We start from the raw sequence: 19701 nt of genomic DNA on the forward strand, positions 1-19701 counted from the left end.
TTTTTAAAAGACACCTTATTTGTTTTCTGTCTTTTAATTTTATTGAAGTGTAGTTGAGTTACGATGTTGTGTTAATTTCTGCTGTACAGCAAAGTGATTCAGTTATACATGTATATATTCTTTTTCATATTCTTTTCCATTATGGTTTACCAGAGGATACTGAATATAGTTCCCTGTGCTATACAGTAGGACCTTGTTGTTTATCCATTCTATATAAAATAGTTTGCATCTGCTAATCCCAAACTCCCAGTTCGTCCCTCCTCCACTCCCCTCCCCCTTGGCAACCACAAGTCTGTTCTCTGCGTCTGTGAGTCTGTTTCTGATTTGTAAATAAGTCCATTTGTGTCATGTTTTATGTTCCACATATAAGTGATATCATGTGGTATTTGTCTTTCTCTGTCTGACTTCGCTTAGTATGATAATCTCTAGGTCCGTCCATGTTGCTGCAAATGGCATTATTTCATTCTTTCTGTGGCTGAGTAATATTCCATTGTATACATGAACCACATCTTCTGCATCCATTCATCTGTCGATGGACACTTAGGTGGTTTCCATGTCTTGGCTGTTGTAAATAGTGCTGCTATGAATATTGGGGTGCGTGTATCTTTTCAAATTATAGTTGTGTCTGGATATATGCCCAGAAGTGGGATCGCAGAATCATATGGCAACCCTATTTTTAAAAAGACACATTGTTCGAAAGTCCCTCCGCATATCTAGCCCAGCCCACAAATGACTTGTCAAGTTGCAGGCATTTTTCCCTCTGTCTGTCTGGCTGGCTGGCTGAGCCTCCTCAACCCCCTCTACCTTCTCTCCAGGTAGTGTCTGTACTGTAAGCTCCAAGTAGGTGGGACCCCTTTAACTTAAAGCAGCAGACACAGGTGGCTTGTCCTGTTACTTCTCACTGAGTAAATAACACTGACAATTCATTTCATCCATTACAGAGAACTTCGGGGGGAGAAAAAAAAAAGCTGCAGCTTGGTCATTAAAATGAGCTTTACACCATTTAGGTGAATCTAAATTGTGTCATTTCTTTTTGTCATCAGCCTGTTAACTTGTTAGTCCTTAGTGGCAGTGGTATATTTTTCTTCTGCGCAAGTCTTAGAGCTTCCATTTACTAGATTTAGTAAAACAGGAATAGTGACTTTGTGCAAACATTTTAATTAATTTTAAATAGGAAGTTGAATGTACAATGCTGTGCTCCTGGAAAGCCTTAGGAACAGGGGAGAGAGACGGGGACATAAAACTTTCCACGTGTGATTCCAGAACCATCTCCCTCCCACAACCAGAGAAGACTAGGGGAAGAAAAAGATGATGTCTTTCTGTCAGTATTACTTGATGCTTTTCTGGTGGTGGTGGTCGTGTGTGTGTGCCTTTGAGACCTACTGCATCTTTAATTTTATTAACCCTTGAAGTCAGTCTGGAGATTCAGTTTGGAATTTCATAAGGGAACATCCGTTAATTACAAACCAGGTGTCAGCTACTGTTTTGAGTCCTCAGACATTTTAGCACACTTAATGTTCCCATCAACTCTGAGAGAGAGTTTTTTGATGGGGAAAGTGGGTCTCAGAGAAGTACAGTGATCTTGTCAAAATCCCAAGGCTGGTAAGTGATGGGTCAGGATTTGAACCCAGGTCATTCTGGCATCGAAACCCTTATTCTTTCCACCTGTGTTCCATATCACTTCCAGGCAGGTGCAGTCAGAATTGTTTGTCCTATAACCTGTCGTAAAAAAAAAAATCTTGTAGATTTAGTGATAGTAAAACTATAAGAAAAGTTATTAATGCAGGAGGTCCCCACCTCACGCAGCCTCTCGCATGAGAACCAAGCTGAGCCTTACATACTGTGATGCTCTGGGTTGAGTTGTGTCTGAGGATGAGTCAGTTACCCTGAAGGGAAGGAGTTCTCCGTGCAGGTCAGCCCAGTGACCACTGGAAGGCGCTCATCTGACACTTGCCCTCTGTCCCACGGTAAATGGGTTACGAGAGAGCGTCGTTCTTCTTTAACCTGCCTTCTGCTTTTGTTATGTGACATCAGCGGAACCTGTCAAGCGCCCTGCTTTCTGGAGAACATCACAGTGTTTTTCATTTTCTACCACCCTCCTGGTGAGCATAGAGCAAACATATTGAAGGAAGGCTGCATTTAGAATGTGGAGACCTCCCTGACCTGACTATTCTCTACCTTTTTTTTCCCCTGAGTAATTTAAGTAGGTCATATTTTAAATTTGACTTCCCAGGCACGTGGTTTTAAATAAAATCCATTCTTACCTTCTAGACAATCCAATTTTTTTCACCACTTGGAGTCTATGCAGAAGAAAAACAGTTACAATATGAATAAAGTAAATAATCCTAACTGTATTTTATCAATTAATAAAGACAATAATTGTTTCCTCCTTACGTTCTACCCTCTTCCACCTTTTGGGTGGAAGGAAAGTGCAACGGGAGCCCATCGGTGGTGATTTGATGTAACTTTCTCTGCCATCCAGGACAAGTTCAGTATATAACCCTCATGTCAGAAACAGCCCTTGGCAGCTCTTATCACTAGGCATGGGTAGCCACGCTTCTTACTGTTTTCCTGTTTGAGTGTGCAAGGGAAGAAGTGCGGTAAGAAATGATGCTGATTCTAGTCTTCCCACCGGGAGATATCCCACAAGTGTTACCTAGATCAGAAATGGCAGGTGAGTTTTCTCCTGCCACCTCCACCTGCTCCCACGTCCCAGCCAGGGCGCTACATTGAAGGTTTTTAGGCTCTTCCTAGGCTCAGGAGGACAAGATGCCATGATCTGCCCCTGCAGAGGTGCAGGAAGGGAGAATAGTAGCTCATGTACACTCATTTGCCCTCCCTGACCTAAAGCTTAGCGTGAGTCTTATGGGGCACTGACATGGAACCAATTTACTTTGTCCTGGAAGCCCTCTCAGTACTTTGAGAAAGCCCATCGTTTCTCATACGTGTTGGTATTTGCACGGTCTCTAATCTGAATCTTGGGCACCCTTGTTCAAAACTCTTTCGTCTACCCTCTCTCAGACAATCGGCATGGGTCGCAGCTCTACAGATCTCTCTGCTCAAATCTCTTGGAAATAGAAGGCATACCGCCTACATTTAGAAAGAGTTTATCTAAATTTAACGTGTAGCTTTGATGTTCTCTCTTTTGATCTCATCCTTCTTCTCTGGTAGATTCATAAGGATAAGAATTCTACTGGAAATGGTTGTTTGTACAACTATTCTAAAATAGAATATGGGAGTGGGGATAGCCCCTCGATCATATGTCAGCTGTTGAGATGTTTTTGTTTCATGTCAGTTTACAGTTAGGGTCAATTACAGTCGACACACACTTCACGAGAAAAAGGCATTGTATGTACAACATGAGGTCCACTCTAGAAATTGTTCTTTCCACACCTTTCATAAATGGCCATTTTGTGCTTGCCCACACGCCCACCACTTGGGAGTCCCTGAATGTCAGGAACATAACAGACATATTTACTCAATCAAGCCAACATTGATGAATGCAACACTGGAAGGAAATCAACAGTGATAAACATAGTCTTGTCCTTGAGTAGCTTACTGTATCTTGGGGAAATTAGACACGGAAGGAGAATTAATTACTATAAAAACTAAACAGAACATGACAACAAAAGGGGCACGGTAAGGTGGATGGGGCCTTTACTAAGGAGCGATCTAATTAGGTATGTACTCGCGTCAGGGGATGGGGAGACCATTCTAAGTCTTCTACAGGTGCATGTGTGCCAGTTGCAGGCACACATGTACCTGTAGAATTCTTGGAGCCTGTGCATTCCAAATCACAGGTAAACCAGGAATTGTTAAAACACCCCTGTCGGTCATTTCTGAAGGTCCCTGAATGCCAGTTCCATAGCCTGGAGCCATGCCCTCATTTTAGGCTCATGGTGGAAGCCAGGTTGGAAATTCAGGTTGTTTACAAACTGATCCTGAAGTGAAAAGTCCAAAGTCTGAAGGTGACCACTGAAATCTCCAAATGGGCAGTGTTGGCACGGTTGAGGCCAAACTGGTAAGAACTGTTGGCAGTTCATACCAGACCGTCCCCAGATTGTCAGGCTTCTTCCTATGAACAGAGGCAAGAGGGTCCCTGCTGACATGAACTGCTAGAGATTTCGTGTCTTCAACCTGCCCTCCCCTTCCTTACTTTTTTTTTTTGGCGGTACGCGGGCCTCTCACCGCTGTGGCCTCTCCCGTTGCGGAGCACAGGCTCCGAACGCGCAGGCTCAGCGGCCACGGCTCATGGGCCCAGCCGCCCCGCGGCACGTGGGGTCTTCCCGGACCGGGGCACGGACCCGTGTCCCCTGCATCGGCAGGCGGACTCTCAACCACTGTGCCACCAGGGAAGCCCTCCCCTTCCTTTTTAATGAACATAAACATCAGGAGTAGGAGTTGACTAATCTGAGGGTAAAATATTCAGCAAAATGGGTTCTGATCCGCATTACTGACAGCAGCAACGCGCGTGTCCATGCAGCTTAGTTAAAGGCACAGCTTAGAGTCCAGGCAACCTGGTTTCCAGCGGGGCCCCCCTACTCGTGACCTTTGTGATTTCCAGCAAAGTAATTTCACCAGTCTGAGCCTCAGCTATAAACTGGGAGCGTGATTCTAGCCTCCCACCTCGTTGGCTGGTCACGATGATTCAGCAGTAAGTGGCGCGTGAAGGATCCTATGCCGTGCCCAGCATACGATAAGCATTCAGTTGGTGGTAACTGCTGTTATTAGTAGCATTTTTAAAATTCATTTTTATTGGCGTATAGTTGATTTCCAATGTTGTGTTAGCTCCTGCTGTACAGCAAGGTGCATCAGTTATACATATGCCTATATCCACTCTTTTTTAGATTCTTTTCCCATACAGGTCGTTACAGAGTATCGAGGAGAGTTCCCTGTGCTATGCTGTAGGTTCTTATTAGTTGTTATTAGTAGCATTTTTGTTGTGGTGGTCATTGTTTATCTGAAGATGGCTCTGCACCTCCGTGGCCCAAGTCCCCAGCCAAGAGCGCTGCAAGCAAAGCCGAGATGCCCGGCAGGCTCAGCCTCCTTAGACGGACACAGCCCTTCAGGCGCTGTCCCCAGCCCCATCCTCTGTGACCCGGTGCTCTGTCTTTGCTCTTTGCAGCCGCCTGCCCCGTCCTGTGCAGCGGGAATGGACAGTACTCTAAAGGGACATGCCAGTGCTACAGCGGCTGGAAAGGCGCGGAGTGCGATGTGCCCTTGAATCAGTGCATCGATCCTTCCTGCGGGGGCCACGGCTCCTGCATCGATGGCAACTGTGTCTGCTCTGCCGGCTTCAAAGGCAAGCACTGCGAGGAAGGTAAGCGCCAAGGGGTGGGCTGGGCAGCCATGGGGGCGGGAGGCGTTTGCAGGCCTGGACCTTTGCTAGTGAGCCCAGTCCTGGCTCCGTGTTTTGCAAAGGAAGTTTCAACATTTTGCACTTCAAACCCCTCGGCTTTGATGAACTTCTTAAGCTGTAGAACTTAAGAGAGAAGGCTTGCCCAGCTGACTCTGGAAGACATGTTTTGTTTTCCCCTTCTTTATGTTAATTAGCTCCTTTCCTTTATCTCCTTTGTTTTCTGTCTTCCGTCTCCCTCTGCTTCTCCTCCCCTTCCTGCTCTTCCTTTTCCTTTTCCTTCCTTCCGCTTCCCCATCTTCCTCGTTTTTTCTGCTTTATTTAAAGTCCTCTGAATTGGGAATTATGGTATCCAGAAAAAAAGACACAAGAATCCTTAATCCTCCTCCCTTCCCCAAAGCTGTTTTCTTTTCTTTTTTTTTTTGTTTTTCCTTAAAGCTGTTCCTGGTAATCTCAGAGCCACATATGTCTGTGTAAATATTTCTGCAAAAATTAATATCAATAGAAGGCAGTCAGGCTTGAAAGACTATAGGTACCTGTGTCATTTAGAGACACCATGTAGGGCAAATGATCCTGGTTACCTACAGTCACAGAGACTTAGAGGAGAGTGGGCGTGCGGCGAGAGGGCTGGGATTTGATGAGTCCTGAAGAGCTCACTGTAGCGTGCTTTGAAGTGGTTGCTAGCACACATGGGCAAACCAAGCCTGATCGGAAGCTGGGGGCCGGCGGGGGGGTGGTTTGGGGGAGGAAGTACAGGAATACAGGAAAAGAACACCTCTCCGGAGGTGTTCGGAAACCAGCTCTAACTAGTCCTAGTTGCTCTGGTTAGTGCTCCTGGAAGTCATTTGGTAGCAAGGTGTTGGGACCTGTAAGGCACTGGAACTCGGCCAGGCTGCCTGTCAGCCTTCCGCCTCTGTATTTGCCCTTCCAGAGTATGGTTTTAGTTGCCCACCTATTGCTTTTCCCCTTATAAAGAATCAACCACAGTTAGTAGGAAGGTAAAAACCTAGGTTCTCCTCATCTCTCGCCTGCTCCCCTCCCTTTGAATTGGCTCAGTCATTACAGCCCTCACTGCAAAGTAATGACAGTGGCTTTCCCTTAGATACCCACACGGAAGCTCCCCTTGTGACTTCTCCCATTTCATAGTTTTTAGAACTATTTCCACAAAGACTCAGCTTCTGTGACATTATTCTTCTAAGATTTTCCAATACATCACTGCTAGTGCCCTTAATGGGGCCCAGAAGTGTGACCCCACCCCCAGATCCTCATTTGCTCAACTCTCTCTCTATTTTTCCTCTATAATAAAAGGTAGGGGCTTCCCTGTTGGCGCAGTGGTTGAGAGTCCGCCTGCTGATGCAGGGGACACAGATTCGTGCCCCGGTCCAGGAAGATCCCACATGCCACGAGCGGCTGCGCCCGTGAGCCATGGCCGCCGAGCCTGCGCGTCCAGAGCCTGTGCTCCGCAACGGGAGAGGCCACAACAGTGAGAGGCCCGCGTACCACACACAAAAATAAAAATAATAAATAAATAAATAAAAGGTAGCCTCCCTCCCTCCATCTGCGTCATAAAACCAAATTGGGAGCTTGGATGGAGGAAGTGCTGATTTAATAACCCTGTTGGAAAGGTTAAAGTTCTTAAAGATAAATGGACTGCAGGAGGCAAAGCTGCATTGGCTGAAGACATGGGAGAGGCCAACCATATGACAAGCAAGGTTAACACGACCTTTTGCATGTACCTCATTTGGCAAGAGGATAGTGATAGAGCAATGGTGTTGCCCATCTTAGAATTTTTTCTGTCCAGTCAAGATTGTGCATATCTGTATGAGTGGGATTTCAAGTACGCTCTCAACTTTCTCACTCTCCCACCTGGTCTCATTTAAATGTCCAGAATGAATTAAGCGTCCAACAAAACAAGGAAGCCACGTGGATCATTATGAAAGGATGAAATCGCCTCTGTTGATTTCTGCTACCCCAAAAGAATGAACCGAGATGATGCATACGCTGTTTTCACAACAGGAAATGGAATCAGAAGGCCTGGATCAGCCCTCTTTCTTCCATTTAGCTTTTTTCTTTCTGATATTCATCATAGTCGTAACGTTCAGTTTACCTGAAATGGCCATGGCCACGAAATCAATAGTTGTCTTCCTCCCTTTCTGCTGCATAACACTGTTGTACTATTAGCAAATTTGCACAAGAAAATGAAGGGACAGATTCGTGAGGTTTCACTCCACGATGTCTGGGGGAGTGGGAAGGTGAGACTAGAGAAGAATTGACGTATTAGGTTAAGTCAGCCATGTTTTCATGTCAGTTTCACGGTTGAGTCATTTTTCAATGACATTTAACTTCATAACTGTAATTCATGGTTCTTCAGGGGCTTATAGTACATATTGTTTGTAAAACTCCTTGACCTCCTTTTTTATCCTTAGGGACAAAAATTGCATTCACAACCCTTTTTCATCAAACCTACAGAGGGCCCAAGACTAAATGAGTTCTAATGATTTCAGCTGCCAGAGGGCTGGTGGTGTAAGGCACATGGTACTTAGCTGGTAAAGGCCCCTGTCCCCCTTTTAAGTATAACACTGTTTCTATTTATAAAGCTTTGTAAAATGCCATCCTCCCTCCTGCCTGCGGAACACTGAGGAGGTGGCCACGAGACCATCGTATGAAACTGGAACCAAATTTAAAATTCATAGTGAAACTACTCCCCTTAAAGTCTGAATTTAGTTATTCCATCAGCTGCTATAATTATATAGCACAAAGGGCATGTTTACTGGTTTCACTGACCTGAGAAAGGCTTATCTCATATTTCTAGATACAACGAATGGTTCTTTTGACGACATTCCACTCCGGGGCTAATAGATCTCAATGGATTTTCCTCCTTCCTTCATACTGTAATTCAGGCTAGAGAAGCGAAAGATAATTTATCTGGAAGAAAAGTGTCATTTTTTTCCTTTTTTTTTTTTTTTTTTGGTATATTACTTTTTATTTCATCCTTTTAGAAAAAGATCATATGATAGTTTTTTTCAGTTTTTCGAGAACTCCTAGCTATTGGCACCTCACCAAACATTTTAAGTGGCTAATTATAGATGGAGAGTGATTTTTGAGGCACATAGCACATGAGGTATTTTTGTGTAGATTTTGATTCTGCTGTGTTTGAAATGGGGACAGAGTGAAACACTAGAACCTTGGGATTTTCTTTTATGAGAAGAATATGGACAAGATTGATTCTGAATGAATGAGTTCATGTTTTGCAGATTCCAAATTGCATAGCATTCTTCCCAAAAGCAAGACGTTGTTAGCACCCTTTTCTCTTTCTTGTCAGTCCTTCATGCTGGAAATTGGTCTCATTAACAACAAATGCTTATGGCAAAGTCCGCCGTTTATCCTCACAGCAATTATGTATTGAGCACCTACTGTATTCCCTTGACTGTGGGAGGCATGAGATGTTAAAGACATTGCACAGCCTCTTTGTGAATGTCTTCCATGTGTTTGAATCTTTCAGTTCATTTACATCGGATGTGCTCCACCCTCCTGAATGGAGCAAATTTGAAAATGTCAGAAAGGGTTCATGTCCTCAGGAGTAATAGCCCCCAAGACAGTGAGTTCAACATTAAAGTGATTGTAACCAGAGAAAATGACATCATCATAAACGTCTCCAACTAATAATAAGCCACTGAAATGTACCTTTTTGAGAGTATTCCTGATGAAAAAAAAAAAAAAACAATGACAACTTTTGCTTCCCCATGGCTCAAATAGTTTTGAACTGATTTCCATAAATAACGTCTTCCTGAGAAGGTCCAAGTGGGATCCTGAAAAAACATCTCTTAACGCTGAAAATTCTTATTTCTGCCTCAAGCTGTGCCCCCAGTTGATGGCAGAAGCAAAGGCTTTAATCTAGGCCAACAGACCTGATTTCCAAGCTGTTAAAGTGAGCGAAGTTTATGTCTTAGTCAAATAAGATGACAAGACCCTGCCCCCCACCATTGCTCTGATCCATAAGGCACCATCTGAGACTCACGTAAGACCACTGTTCACCACTCAGACCCCACGGTGTGCCAGTGCCCTCTGTTCAAATGCCACTGCATCATTTTCTAGGAATACCTAAGGACGCTGGTCTTCCTCTAAAAACCCCTATTTGTCCATCCTTAGGCTGGATGGATGTCCAAAGTTTGGGGTCACATTCTCATACAAAAAGTCCTGTCCTGAGAACTGGCCCTTGCAGCTCACTGCTCTCCACTGAGTGCTGAGTGGAAGATTGAAGACTTTGAGTGGATTCCAGAGTAATAAACTTCAAGTCACTACTGGATGTATAGCCACTCTGATTACTGAGATGGCCAAGCAATCAGACCATGAAACTGGCAAGAACAACAATGACTGGAATCTGACCGTGAATTCGCCTGATTAACACTCTTGGGGGAGGTCAGTGCCACAGCCAGAGACTCACCCATCCATTTTACTAAGATTATGTGTAGGAAGGTTACCCCTTTGGGATCACTTCCACACCCAAGCTTCACCTCTTCTATCCCGCACATTTACTAACTTCTTCCAGTAGATGTGTGCTCAGGGAATGAAAACTAATTTTAGACTTAGCCTAAGTGAAACTTAATTAGGAAAGTGACTCATGCATGAGTGTCACTGGTTTTCTTTTTCATCGTTTGGTACCTTCTGTAGTCAAGTATTAGTGAAGTTAGACTGAGCCTCTCTACTTTTCTCTCCAAAAGTGAGGGATGATCGGGTTTGGTATTACACGTAGAGACATCACCAGCATTCATGGTCCAGTCTCAGAAGCCCTGATGTGGTTCAATAAGATACTCATGCTTCTAAGTACAAGGTTCTCAAGGTTGGATGATACATCTCTATATTTGGTTCCTCCTGATTCTGCTTGAGAAATCCCCCTTTTTCCTCTACATTCTCTTCAAGTTTGAGATTTGGTGTTTTAACAAATAAAAAGTCTTTAATTCTTTATGGGTATTCTACCTGGGCTGTTCCATTTGCTTGCAGGTGGGTAGGAATTGGTGAGCCACTGGTGTTTCATGGCCCATGCCCCGTGAGTGATCAATACTTTTCCTCTTTGTTTTTTTTTTTCAGTTGATTGCTTGGATCCTACATGCTCCAGCCATGGGGTCTGTGTAAATGGAGAATGCCTTTGCAGCTCTGGCTGGGGTGGCCTCAACTGTGAGCTGGCGAGGGTCCAGTGCCCAGACCAGTGCAGTGGACATGGCACTTACCTCCCCGATACGGGCCTCTGCAGCTGTGATCCCAACTGGATGGGTCCCGACTGCTCCGTCGGTAAGCCAAGAGGTTTTCTCCTCACTTTCCCCGACGCTCATGCCCTGTGTTCCTTCCAAAAGCCCAAACAGATGGGAATCTGCTCTTTCCACTCGGGATGGAGGGACTTTGGTCAGTTGCATAGTACCTCTCTTACTCTATCCTCAGTCATGAAGTCTTTGATCCTTGAGAAAAGAACAAACAAACACACACCACTTGGTCCTTGTGCCTCGTTGGTTTCATCACTGCAAATGGATGAGGGGCCCGGGAGGAATGCTTCCCTTTGCATTATAGCTTTCTTATGTACGCTCCCTAAAGGTACCAGAAAACAAAACAGAACAATTCAGTCCCAGACAAACTGAATGGAATGTCCTATAAAAGAGAAAAGACGCTCCCTCGGGGTGCCAGGTGAACATGTTATAAAGCTCTGCAGTACTCCAGTGACAGGAAAATAATGAAGTGACACTGTACCCTTTATTTTCCTAAAATTAAGAGTACGTGTCTTACCTCCCTAGTGACCTTAAAATGGAATGGTTCAACAGTTCAAGCCAGTCTCCACCTTTCCAAGAATGGTTCCGTTCACACTGTCAAGCGCCTATCCAAGCAAGCCATCATCCTTCCGCCCCCTTCTGTCAGATTACCATGGCAATCAGGAAGGGAATCTATGCGAAGCTTTGCTACAATGGGAAAGAAATGAATATTTTATTCCAGAAAGAAAAAAAAAAAGGAAGAGTCAGTTAAAGTGGGCTATTTTGGGTATCTTCTCAGCCCACTTGCCTCTGCCTGCAGCTCTGATGCTGGTGGTCCAGGCCAAGCTCTGTGGAGGATGGGGGGAGGGGGCGCCCTAGATCCAAGACCCAGCGGTGCTACCGACATGCTGTGTGACTTGGAGTGAGTCACTAACCCTCCTGGTCTGGTCTCCCCTCCCCTGGCATGATGAGCCATGCCTCCCTCAGTAGTCTGTCATAAGGATGAATGTCTGGCACGCGCTTGTCCTCGAGTGAGAGGTCTGGAATGCCAGAGAGTGCATATCTGTCTGTATGTCTCCTCCCCAACCACAAAAGACTTTGAGCTCCTTCGAGAAAGAGGCTGTGTAAATGCAGCACGATTAGAGCGGTCATGATGGCCACCAAGGTGCCGATCTGGGTGACAGCTGGGCCTGCAGTCATCAGTGAGGTTGGAGCCGCTGGGTCTCCGACTGGCCTCTGGTCAGTTCGGGCTCTCAACAGGGAAAAGAATCCCAGCTGGCTGGGGAGTCAGGCTCCGCAGGTATCTTTTCAGGTGGGCACCTCCCGGGTGGCTTTACCAAACTGGTTGAGCAACAATGTCTGACCTCTTCCTGGGGTGGTCTCCAGCCCTAGAGCAGTGGTTCTCACACTTCAGTGTACATCACAAACACTTGGAGGACTTGACAAAACAGATTTCTAAGTCCCACTCCCCGCGTTTCTAAGTCAAGAGGACCAACCAGGGCATAAGAAGTTGCATTTCCGCATAGTTCCCCAGTGATGGCACTGCAGCCAGTCCAGGGACCCCACTGTGAGAACGCTGCTCTAGAAACTACCTCACAGTGGATGAATACCCAGCCAGTGGAGAGACAGGCCGCCCAGGATGACATACCTCTGGGCCTTGGGCCAGCTCCAGGGACCCGGGCCATGTGTGTGGTCTGGCCTCCAGTTTCCCCGGCTGTGGTGTTGAGCTGTAATCATTGTTTTTCTTCCAGAAGTGTGCTCAGTAGACTGTGGCACTCACGGCGTCTGCATCGGGGGAGCCTGCCGCTGTGAAGAGGGCTGGACAGGCGCAGCTTGTGACCAGCGCGTGTGCCACCCCCGCTGCATTGAGCACGGGACCTGTAAAGATGGCAAATGTGAATGCCGAGAGGGCTGGAATGGTGAACACTGCACCATTGGTAGGCAAACGGCAGGCACCGAAACAGGCACATATTTGCTTTATTTTCATAAATCGTAGATCTATAGTGATGGTCGTGCGTTGCAACGGGCTGTTCCTGCAGGGACACGAGTGCTCTCCAGCATTTCCTGCTGCCTCTCCAAATCTCCCAGGGCGTAGGGAAGGGAAAAGCAAGGTCCTGATTGGAAAAGGCTTTCCCTTCTTTCCAGAATTCCAGATGGGGAGGAAAGGGAGCAGATCGGATAAGAAAATCCATCCAAATTACTAATCGTGGAGAAGGGAAATGCACACGCATGGGAAATGGTCAGGGCCTGGAGGTTTCAAGCACCCCAAATGACTGTGGTCTTCAAGTCTCCCCTTTTTGAATACCCTCCCAGCCGGATCCCTGCTTGCTGGCAACAATTGAACTCACTTCTTTTAGACCAGGTTGGATGCAGGGCAGGACTCCCAGGTTTCCTGGGTAACCAGGTACCCCTCTAATAGGTTTGAGCATCCCCTTGTTGTCCCAAGACAAGGCTTTGTCCTTGGGCTCCTGACCCTTCCCCTCACCACCACCATCGAAAAATGTCTCCTCCTCTGGCCCCATTTCATTCTCACTCAGTCACCTCTCTGTATATATAAAGCTTGATGACTGAGAATATTTCTTAAAAGGTCATTTTCTTTAAGAAGTAATACTTCTCAAGTTTCTTCGGTTTTGGTTTTGTTTGTGTCACGGTTTGGGGTTGGTTTCGTGCCAAGCTGGCTGCGGCCACGTGCTTGCATGGAAACTCTCGGAGAAGTCTCTATCCAAACTACTAACATGGCCCCTTGAACTTACCTTTGATTCTAGCCATTGAGTTGGGGGCCCTCCCCTCTGTCCTAGCCCCAAGACCCCAGGCACCTGGAGTGAGAGGCAGGGTTAGGAGCTTCTCCAGGGCTGACTCATGAGCTCAGACTCAGTTTCCCATGCTGTTCATTTGGGTGGTCAGGCAGAGAGAAAGTGCTCTCTGCATTATGTTTCCCCCAGTTCTATCTAATTGGGCATCCGAGGGGCAGCGTGCCTATCCAGGCCACGACCATAGCACTGGGACCCTGCCGGGACAGTCTGTTGGCAGTGAATTGTTTTTGCAATCGTTCAGTGATGCTCCAGATCCCGTTCCCCCTGCAGCCGCTTTCATCTTCAGTTCCCTGCAGAGTCTGGGGGATAATTCAGAAGGCTTTCAAGGGAAGGAAGTGCACAGCCCAATACTGAGACAGTTTAAAATCCTTATTAATAGCTCCCACTCTTCAGGGGTGCTCCTCTTGATATACTTTTGCATGCTTGGTGTGATCTAAATACAGACCCTCCCCGCCCTCATACCTCCGTTGCCCCCAGTCTCCCTCCCCAAAAGAGCTCTTGCCAACCAGTAGCCTTTAGGTAGAAAATCCCCCTTTGTCTCAGTTCACACAACCCAGCCTCGGCCTCCCCTTTGCTCCCCTCTTCCCACATCTGCCGAGGGTTTAGCATCCCACAGGGATGCCTGCTGACTCTGTCCTACCTACAACTCATCTCTACTCTGGGAAGAGCTCACAGGAGGGCAGCCCTGATGGATTAGAGCAGAGGTCGGAGAACTGTAGGTGGGGGTGCGGACCAAATCTAGCCTGCTGCCTGTTGCTCTGTGGCTTACGAGCTAAGAATAGTTACATTTTTTTAAGGGTTGAAAGAAAAATATTTCCTGACACATGACAGTCATGTGAAATTCCAATTTCAGTGTCCCTTAAACAAAGTGTTAGTAGAGAACAGCCACACCCATGTGTGGGTGTATCAGCAGCTTCTGCACCGCACCTTGGCCTTAAGTCATTGCAACGTGGTCCACAAAGCCATTTGTTGTCTGGTGCAAAAAAGACAGGAAAAAACTGGCCAACCCCTGAGTTGGAGAGTTGCGCAAGTGTTGGCAGAGAGGGAGGAGAAAAGAGAAGAGGGTCAACATTCACTTTAGAGAAAGGATACCAATTGTGACTTGAAGGCCATCGGGGGCCAAGAGAAAGGGAAGGGTCCAAATGTCACAGAGAGCGAGTGGAGAGAGAACAACTGTTGCGTGGAAATGTCTCTGGGGCCTTTGAAGATGAAATGGGAAGATGGTAACTTGAGTCTCATAGAAGATGGTGAGGATGTGGCCAGCAGGAGAACACGGGAGATGATTCTTTCTAGCCAGCCCTTTGGGTGAGATGAATTAGAGAAAGGTGTTTTTGCTACTTGAAGTGTCTAGTTCAAGTTTCACAGCTCCGTGAGCTCTTGAGAAACAGAGAAGGTGCAGGTGTATATGCCAAGTAAAGCTCCCCCAAATGAAGCTCGTGACGTCCCAGGAAAGTCTCTCCTTCATCTCATGACTTCCTGAGCTCACACTACGTATGTCATAAAGATCTTTATCACCAAAGTCTGTCCTTGTGAGAAATTAGGGCTCTGTGGTTTTATTAGTAGTATCAGTGCCGCCTCCTCACAGATTTACATTCATTGGGCTTTGCTCAGAAAAAGCCAAGCATTCCTTGGTTGGTGAGATTTGCTATTCAAAATCTAGAGGTGTTCGTACACATGTAATTGCTCCTTTTGCTTTTCAACCTCTGCCCCCGGAGCTGTTTCATGGAGTTTTCATCTTTTATTTTGAGCAGACTCTCCTGTCGATTCACTCTAAAGTGAATGGCGCAATTTACAAGCCCAGAATCAGTCTTCCTCCTCGGGGATACTGACGGTCAGAAAAGAAAGAGGGGCTCTTTGGCCCCTTTCAAGCAGAGCCTCAAATGCTATATTTTGAAAATAGAAAATAAATAAGAATGAGATGGCACCTAGCCTGCAAAAAAAAAAAAAAAAAAAAAAAAAAAATGCATTGGGAGGTTCGGGATAGGACAAAGCGGTGGGTGCTTGGGTTGCCTGTGGTCTATTTTCAAAAGGTCACGGTGTGACAGTTTTCTTAGGGTCATTGCAAAGAGTCAGCTAAGCATTTCACATCAGTCCTGGTGTATCAAGTTTATTTTACCCAAGGAAGCAAGAAGACAGATGCAGGGGGGAAAGGGATGAGGATAAAAGCACAGCCTTCCAGAACTCAATCAAGTAGAATCACCAGGATCTATCCACGCTTGGTCAGATGCGTTTCTGGAATTTTTTCAACCAAATTATTCTTTTATATTTGGATATTTAATACACATTGCTAAAGATTTAAATATAAGGTATAACATTTCAGTGTTAACTGGTAGAGCTAACTTGCCAACAGGTTGGATTCTACCAAGCAATGATCTTTTATTAACTCTTTCTAACAAGTTAAATACAGAGTATGGCGAAAATCTCCAGAATGGCAGAGAGGAGAAATAGACGTTGAATCTAAATCAACCACAGTTCGCGTATCTCTTTGGAATATATTAGCATTATTTGAATAGGCTGCAGTTTACTCATATGAATAAGTCAGAAGGCACATTGTGTGGTTAGACTAGTTTCATTCTTTAAACATAATCCTAAAATGGGTTGTTGTTCCTATCACCTGCCATCCCTCCCACCACCCCTTATTAATACTGTGGATTCAACCTCAGCGGTCTATTCAAAGTCTGTAACACCAGGGCGTAAAGGAACCGTAGAATAACTCAGAAATCTCTATGAACTAGAGTCAACTCAGATAAACATCTCTTATAAAGAAACAGAGTAAATGTTAACATGTTCCTCAAGCAGAATAGTCGGGCAAAATACAGGGAGAGACCAAAGTTCTTATTGCTGGAGACTACACGGAGGAAAGCAAAATGCTCATTGAGGATTGCTGCTATTATCGTAAGCTGTCCAGATATCCACTCTAAATAATACAGGCTAACACACACCCAGAGTAAATCCACCAAAACTAGGCTCTGACCCTAGCTGAACTCTTTGGTATCTGGGTAGTGAGCAATGTCTATAACAGTTATTCCAGTCTGTTTACTTTTTCTATGTGGTCCTGACCTCCAGCTGCATTTCAGAATCGTGAGGACTGGATTCCCAGGATCGTGTGGGACTGAGTAACCTGCCCCTGTACCACAAGTCAGAACAGTTTTCTTTTCCCTCTATCGCACTGGGACCCTTCTATTTTTCCTCTTTAATTGGTTGGAGAAAGAACTGGGTTCTTGTGATGTTAATAAGGAAAATGAATCTTTACCCAAGGTAAAACCAGCCGTGCGACAATCTGATGTGCTGATTAAGTGATTGTCATCAGGAGTAGACAGGGTCACAGTTCAAGAGGGAGAGGGCTCCGGAGCTACAGGGAACAGGTCAGGAAGAAAACGACTGTCAAAATGAACCAATTTCAGGGCTTCCCCGGTGGCGCAGTGGTTGAGAGTCCGCCTGCCGATGCAGGGGACACGGGTTCGTGCCCTGGTCTGGGAAGATCCCACTTGCCGCGGAGCGGCTGGGCCCGTGAGCCATGGCCGCTGAGCCTGCACGTCCGGAGCCTGTGCCCCGCAACGGGAGAGGCCACAACAGCGAGAGGCCCGCGTACCGCCAAAAAAAAAAAAAGAACCAACTTCAGACTGAGTACAGCTGCTTCTGCATCTCATTCCAGCTTCATTTAAGTTATGGAAACTTTTTTTTTTCTTGTAGCTATTATCCTTCAACATTTGAGCTTTCATGACTCTACAATGAGATATCAAGTTGAGATAAAATTAGCCACTGCGGAGCCATCCTTCCCACTGGGTCTTTGGAAGCAGCTAATTCTCTGATTGGTTCATTAACCTGTTCCTCCGGGAGCTCTTATTGGAACCTGTACTAGGATCTCCATTTTTATTTATTTATTTTTTTGTGGTACGCGGGCCTCTCATCGTTTTGGCCTCTCCCGTTGCGAAGCACAGGCTCCGGATGCGCAGGCTCAGTGGCCATGGCTCACGGGCCCAGCCGCTCCACGGCACGTGGGATCCTCCCGGACCGGGGCACGAACCCGTGTCCCCTGCATCGGCAGGCGGACTCTCAACCACTGCGCCACCAGGGAAGCCCCAAGATCTCCCTATTTTTTGAAGTGAAAGCCTAAAGTGATAGTTCTTCACTGTTTAAGATTATGGGCAGCAGACAGTAGGACATGTTCCACTGCTGCTTTTTTTTTTCCCCTACACGTAGGCCAAAATGTGAGCCTTTTCATTGAAGATCAGGAATCACCACATGCCCAGAAGTTCTCTTCACGTCTGGGTCAGGCAGTCTGCCCAGGTTTCCTACCCAAACTCAGAACAAGGCCCTGGAGGTAGAAGTTATAGGAACCCATTTTCAACTCAATGCAAAAAGTGGAATATAATGAAAGGGAAAAAAACTGCCTCACAAGTAGTGAGACTCTCGTAGCTGAAAGTGTTTAGTTTCTTAGCCTAGATGTTGAAGAGGGCCTTTCAGGGGAAGGTAGACTAGATAGACACAAAGCTCCCCCTGGCTTTATGGCTCAACCATCCTCTAGTTTAAATGGAAACATTTTTTTGGTATGACTTTCTACGTGATTTAGTAACATATGCCCCAGCAGAAAAGGAGGTCTCATCAAAAAAGAAAAGAGGGGAAGAAGTCTTGCAGTTATAGTTCTGTGGGGAGACAGTGAGTTGGAGCATTCCTTGTACCATCACCTTCATGTTTCAGAGGGTCCCCTTGATGTACTAGCACGTGGCCCGCAGGGACAAGGCCAGATCCAACAAGTAGATAGCTTGATACGAGGTATCACCGCCTTCACAAGAGCAAAGAACTAAAAACAGTATGGAACTCTTAGAACAGAAACCCATGGGTGAGAGTTAGCATGAGGAAGATTCCAGACTCAAAAGAAAGGAAAACATCAAAGAATAAGAGCTGTTGGAAAATGGGCTGCAGTCCCTGAGTGTGTGTAGTGAGTACTTGGTCGCTTGAGCTTTTACAAAGAATCAACATTTCTTCCAAGACTCTCAGTCTTGGGTTCCACAATATACACTCAAGACTTTATATTAAAGAAAAAGGGAATGCAGAGAGGGCCCTGGAGCAATGAACTCCATAAGATGTTCATGATGGGCATTTTCTCATCACTTGCTATCTGATCATTGTGGTATCATGAAGAATAAATGGACAGAGGACAGGAGCTCTGTGTTCTAGGCTTGACTGTGCCACGAACATTCTGGGTGCCCTTGAGAAGTCACCCAACCTTTCTGACCTTAGTTTCTTCCCAAGGCCAATGAGGGGGGTGAACCACATCACTGCTTTCTAGAGTGTGGTCCACCAACATGAGATGTTTTTGTTGGTGTGCAAATGTATTTTATTGACTGGTTATATGGGGCTTTTAAAAAGAAGTATTAGGAAAAACCATAACTAGCTCGTTAAACTCATGGTTACATGGGCATTAATGCTTAGGGATGTTGAAAAAGCAGGTAGTGATATTAGGCCTAAGTAAATTTGAAGAAAAATATTAAGTAAATAACACTGTAGATATTGCAAATGTCACGAATGCAATATGTGATTGACTAGATTTAGAACACACTTGGATGAGATGATCTCGAAGGACCTGTCCATCTCCAGAAGTTTATTACTTTTGATGCAAATATATATGCATCAAATGGAATGGTCCACTCCAGGACAATCAAATCTTTCTCTCTTCTATAAGGTCAGGGAGGGTCTCCAGGTAGATTCCCATAATATACTGATACACTTTACATCAAAGGGATGGATACAGCAGAGTGTTGGTTTTGCCGATGATACGTTGTGAATTTTGTTAGTCTGATTGTCTGCTCATCTCAGCTCCAGTTTATATCTGATTTACCTAGAGAATGCTTCTGTGCATTGAAAAACTTCCTTCAGTGGTTTATATTTGTGTTTCTTTTTGTCCATTTATGTTTGTGTTTCTTTTTTAAAATTTTTTATTGAAGTATAGTTGATTTAGAATGTTGTGTTAATTTCTGCTGTACAGCAAAAGTGATTCAGTTATACATATATATACATTCCCTTTTTAAATATTCTTTTCCATTATGGTTTATCATAGGATATTGAATATAGTTCTCTGTGCTGTGCAGTAGGACCTTGTTGTCTATCCATCCTGTATAAATTAGCTGAAGTCTGCTAACCTCAACTTCCCACTCCATCCCTTCCCCAACCCCCTCCCCCTCGGCAACCACAAGTCTGTTCTCTATGTCCGTGATTCTATTTGTTTCATAGATAGGTTCATTTGTGTCATATTTTAGATTCCACATATAAGTGATATCATATGGTATTTGTC

The 19701-nt window shown here is 45.4% G+C and overlaps 1 protein-coding gene across 2 annotated transcripts in view; it reads left to right on the forward strand.

Annotated features, from left to right (window-relative positions):
• The window catches only part of TENM2 (teneurin transmembrane protein 2), a 990950-nt gene that overhangs the window by 819435 nt on the left and 151814 nt on the right, over nucleotides 1–19701 (forward strand). Inside the window, exons 10-12 of one of the 2 annotated variants that reach the window (XM_065874146.1) lie at nucleotides 5126–5320; nucleotides 10445–10645; nucleotides 12345–12557. In XM_065874146.1, the coding sequence (XP_065730218.1) occupies nucleotides 5126–5320; nucleotides 10445–10645; nucleotides 12345–12557 (609 nt within the window). The remainder of the gene's footprint in view (nucleotides 1–5125; nucleotides 5321–10444; nucleotides 10646–12344; nucleotides 12558–19701) is intronic. The other variant, XM_065874147.1, reaches the window with a different exon arrangement.

This window comes from Phocoena phocoena, chromosome 3, assembly GCF_963924675.1.
Source record: "Phocoena phocoena chromosome 3, mPhoPho1.1, whole genome shotgun sequence".
NCBI classification, from domain to species: domain Eukaryota; kingdom Metazoa; phylum Chordata; class Mammalia; order Artiodactyla; family Phocoenidae; genus Phocoena; species Phocoena phocoena.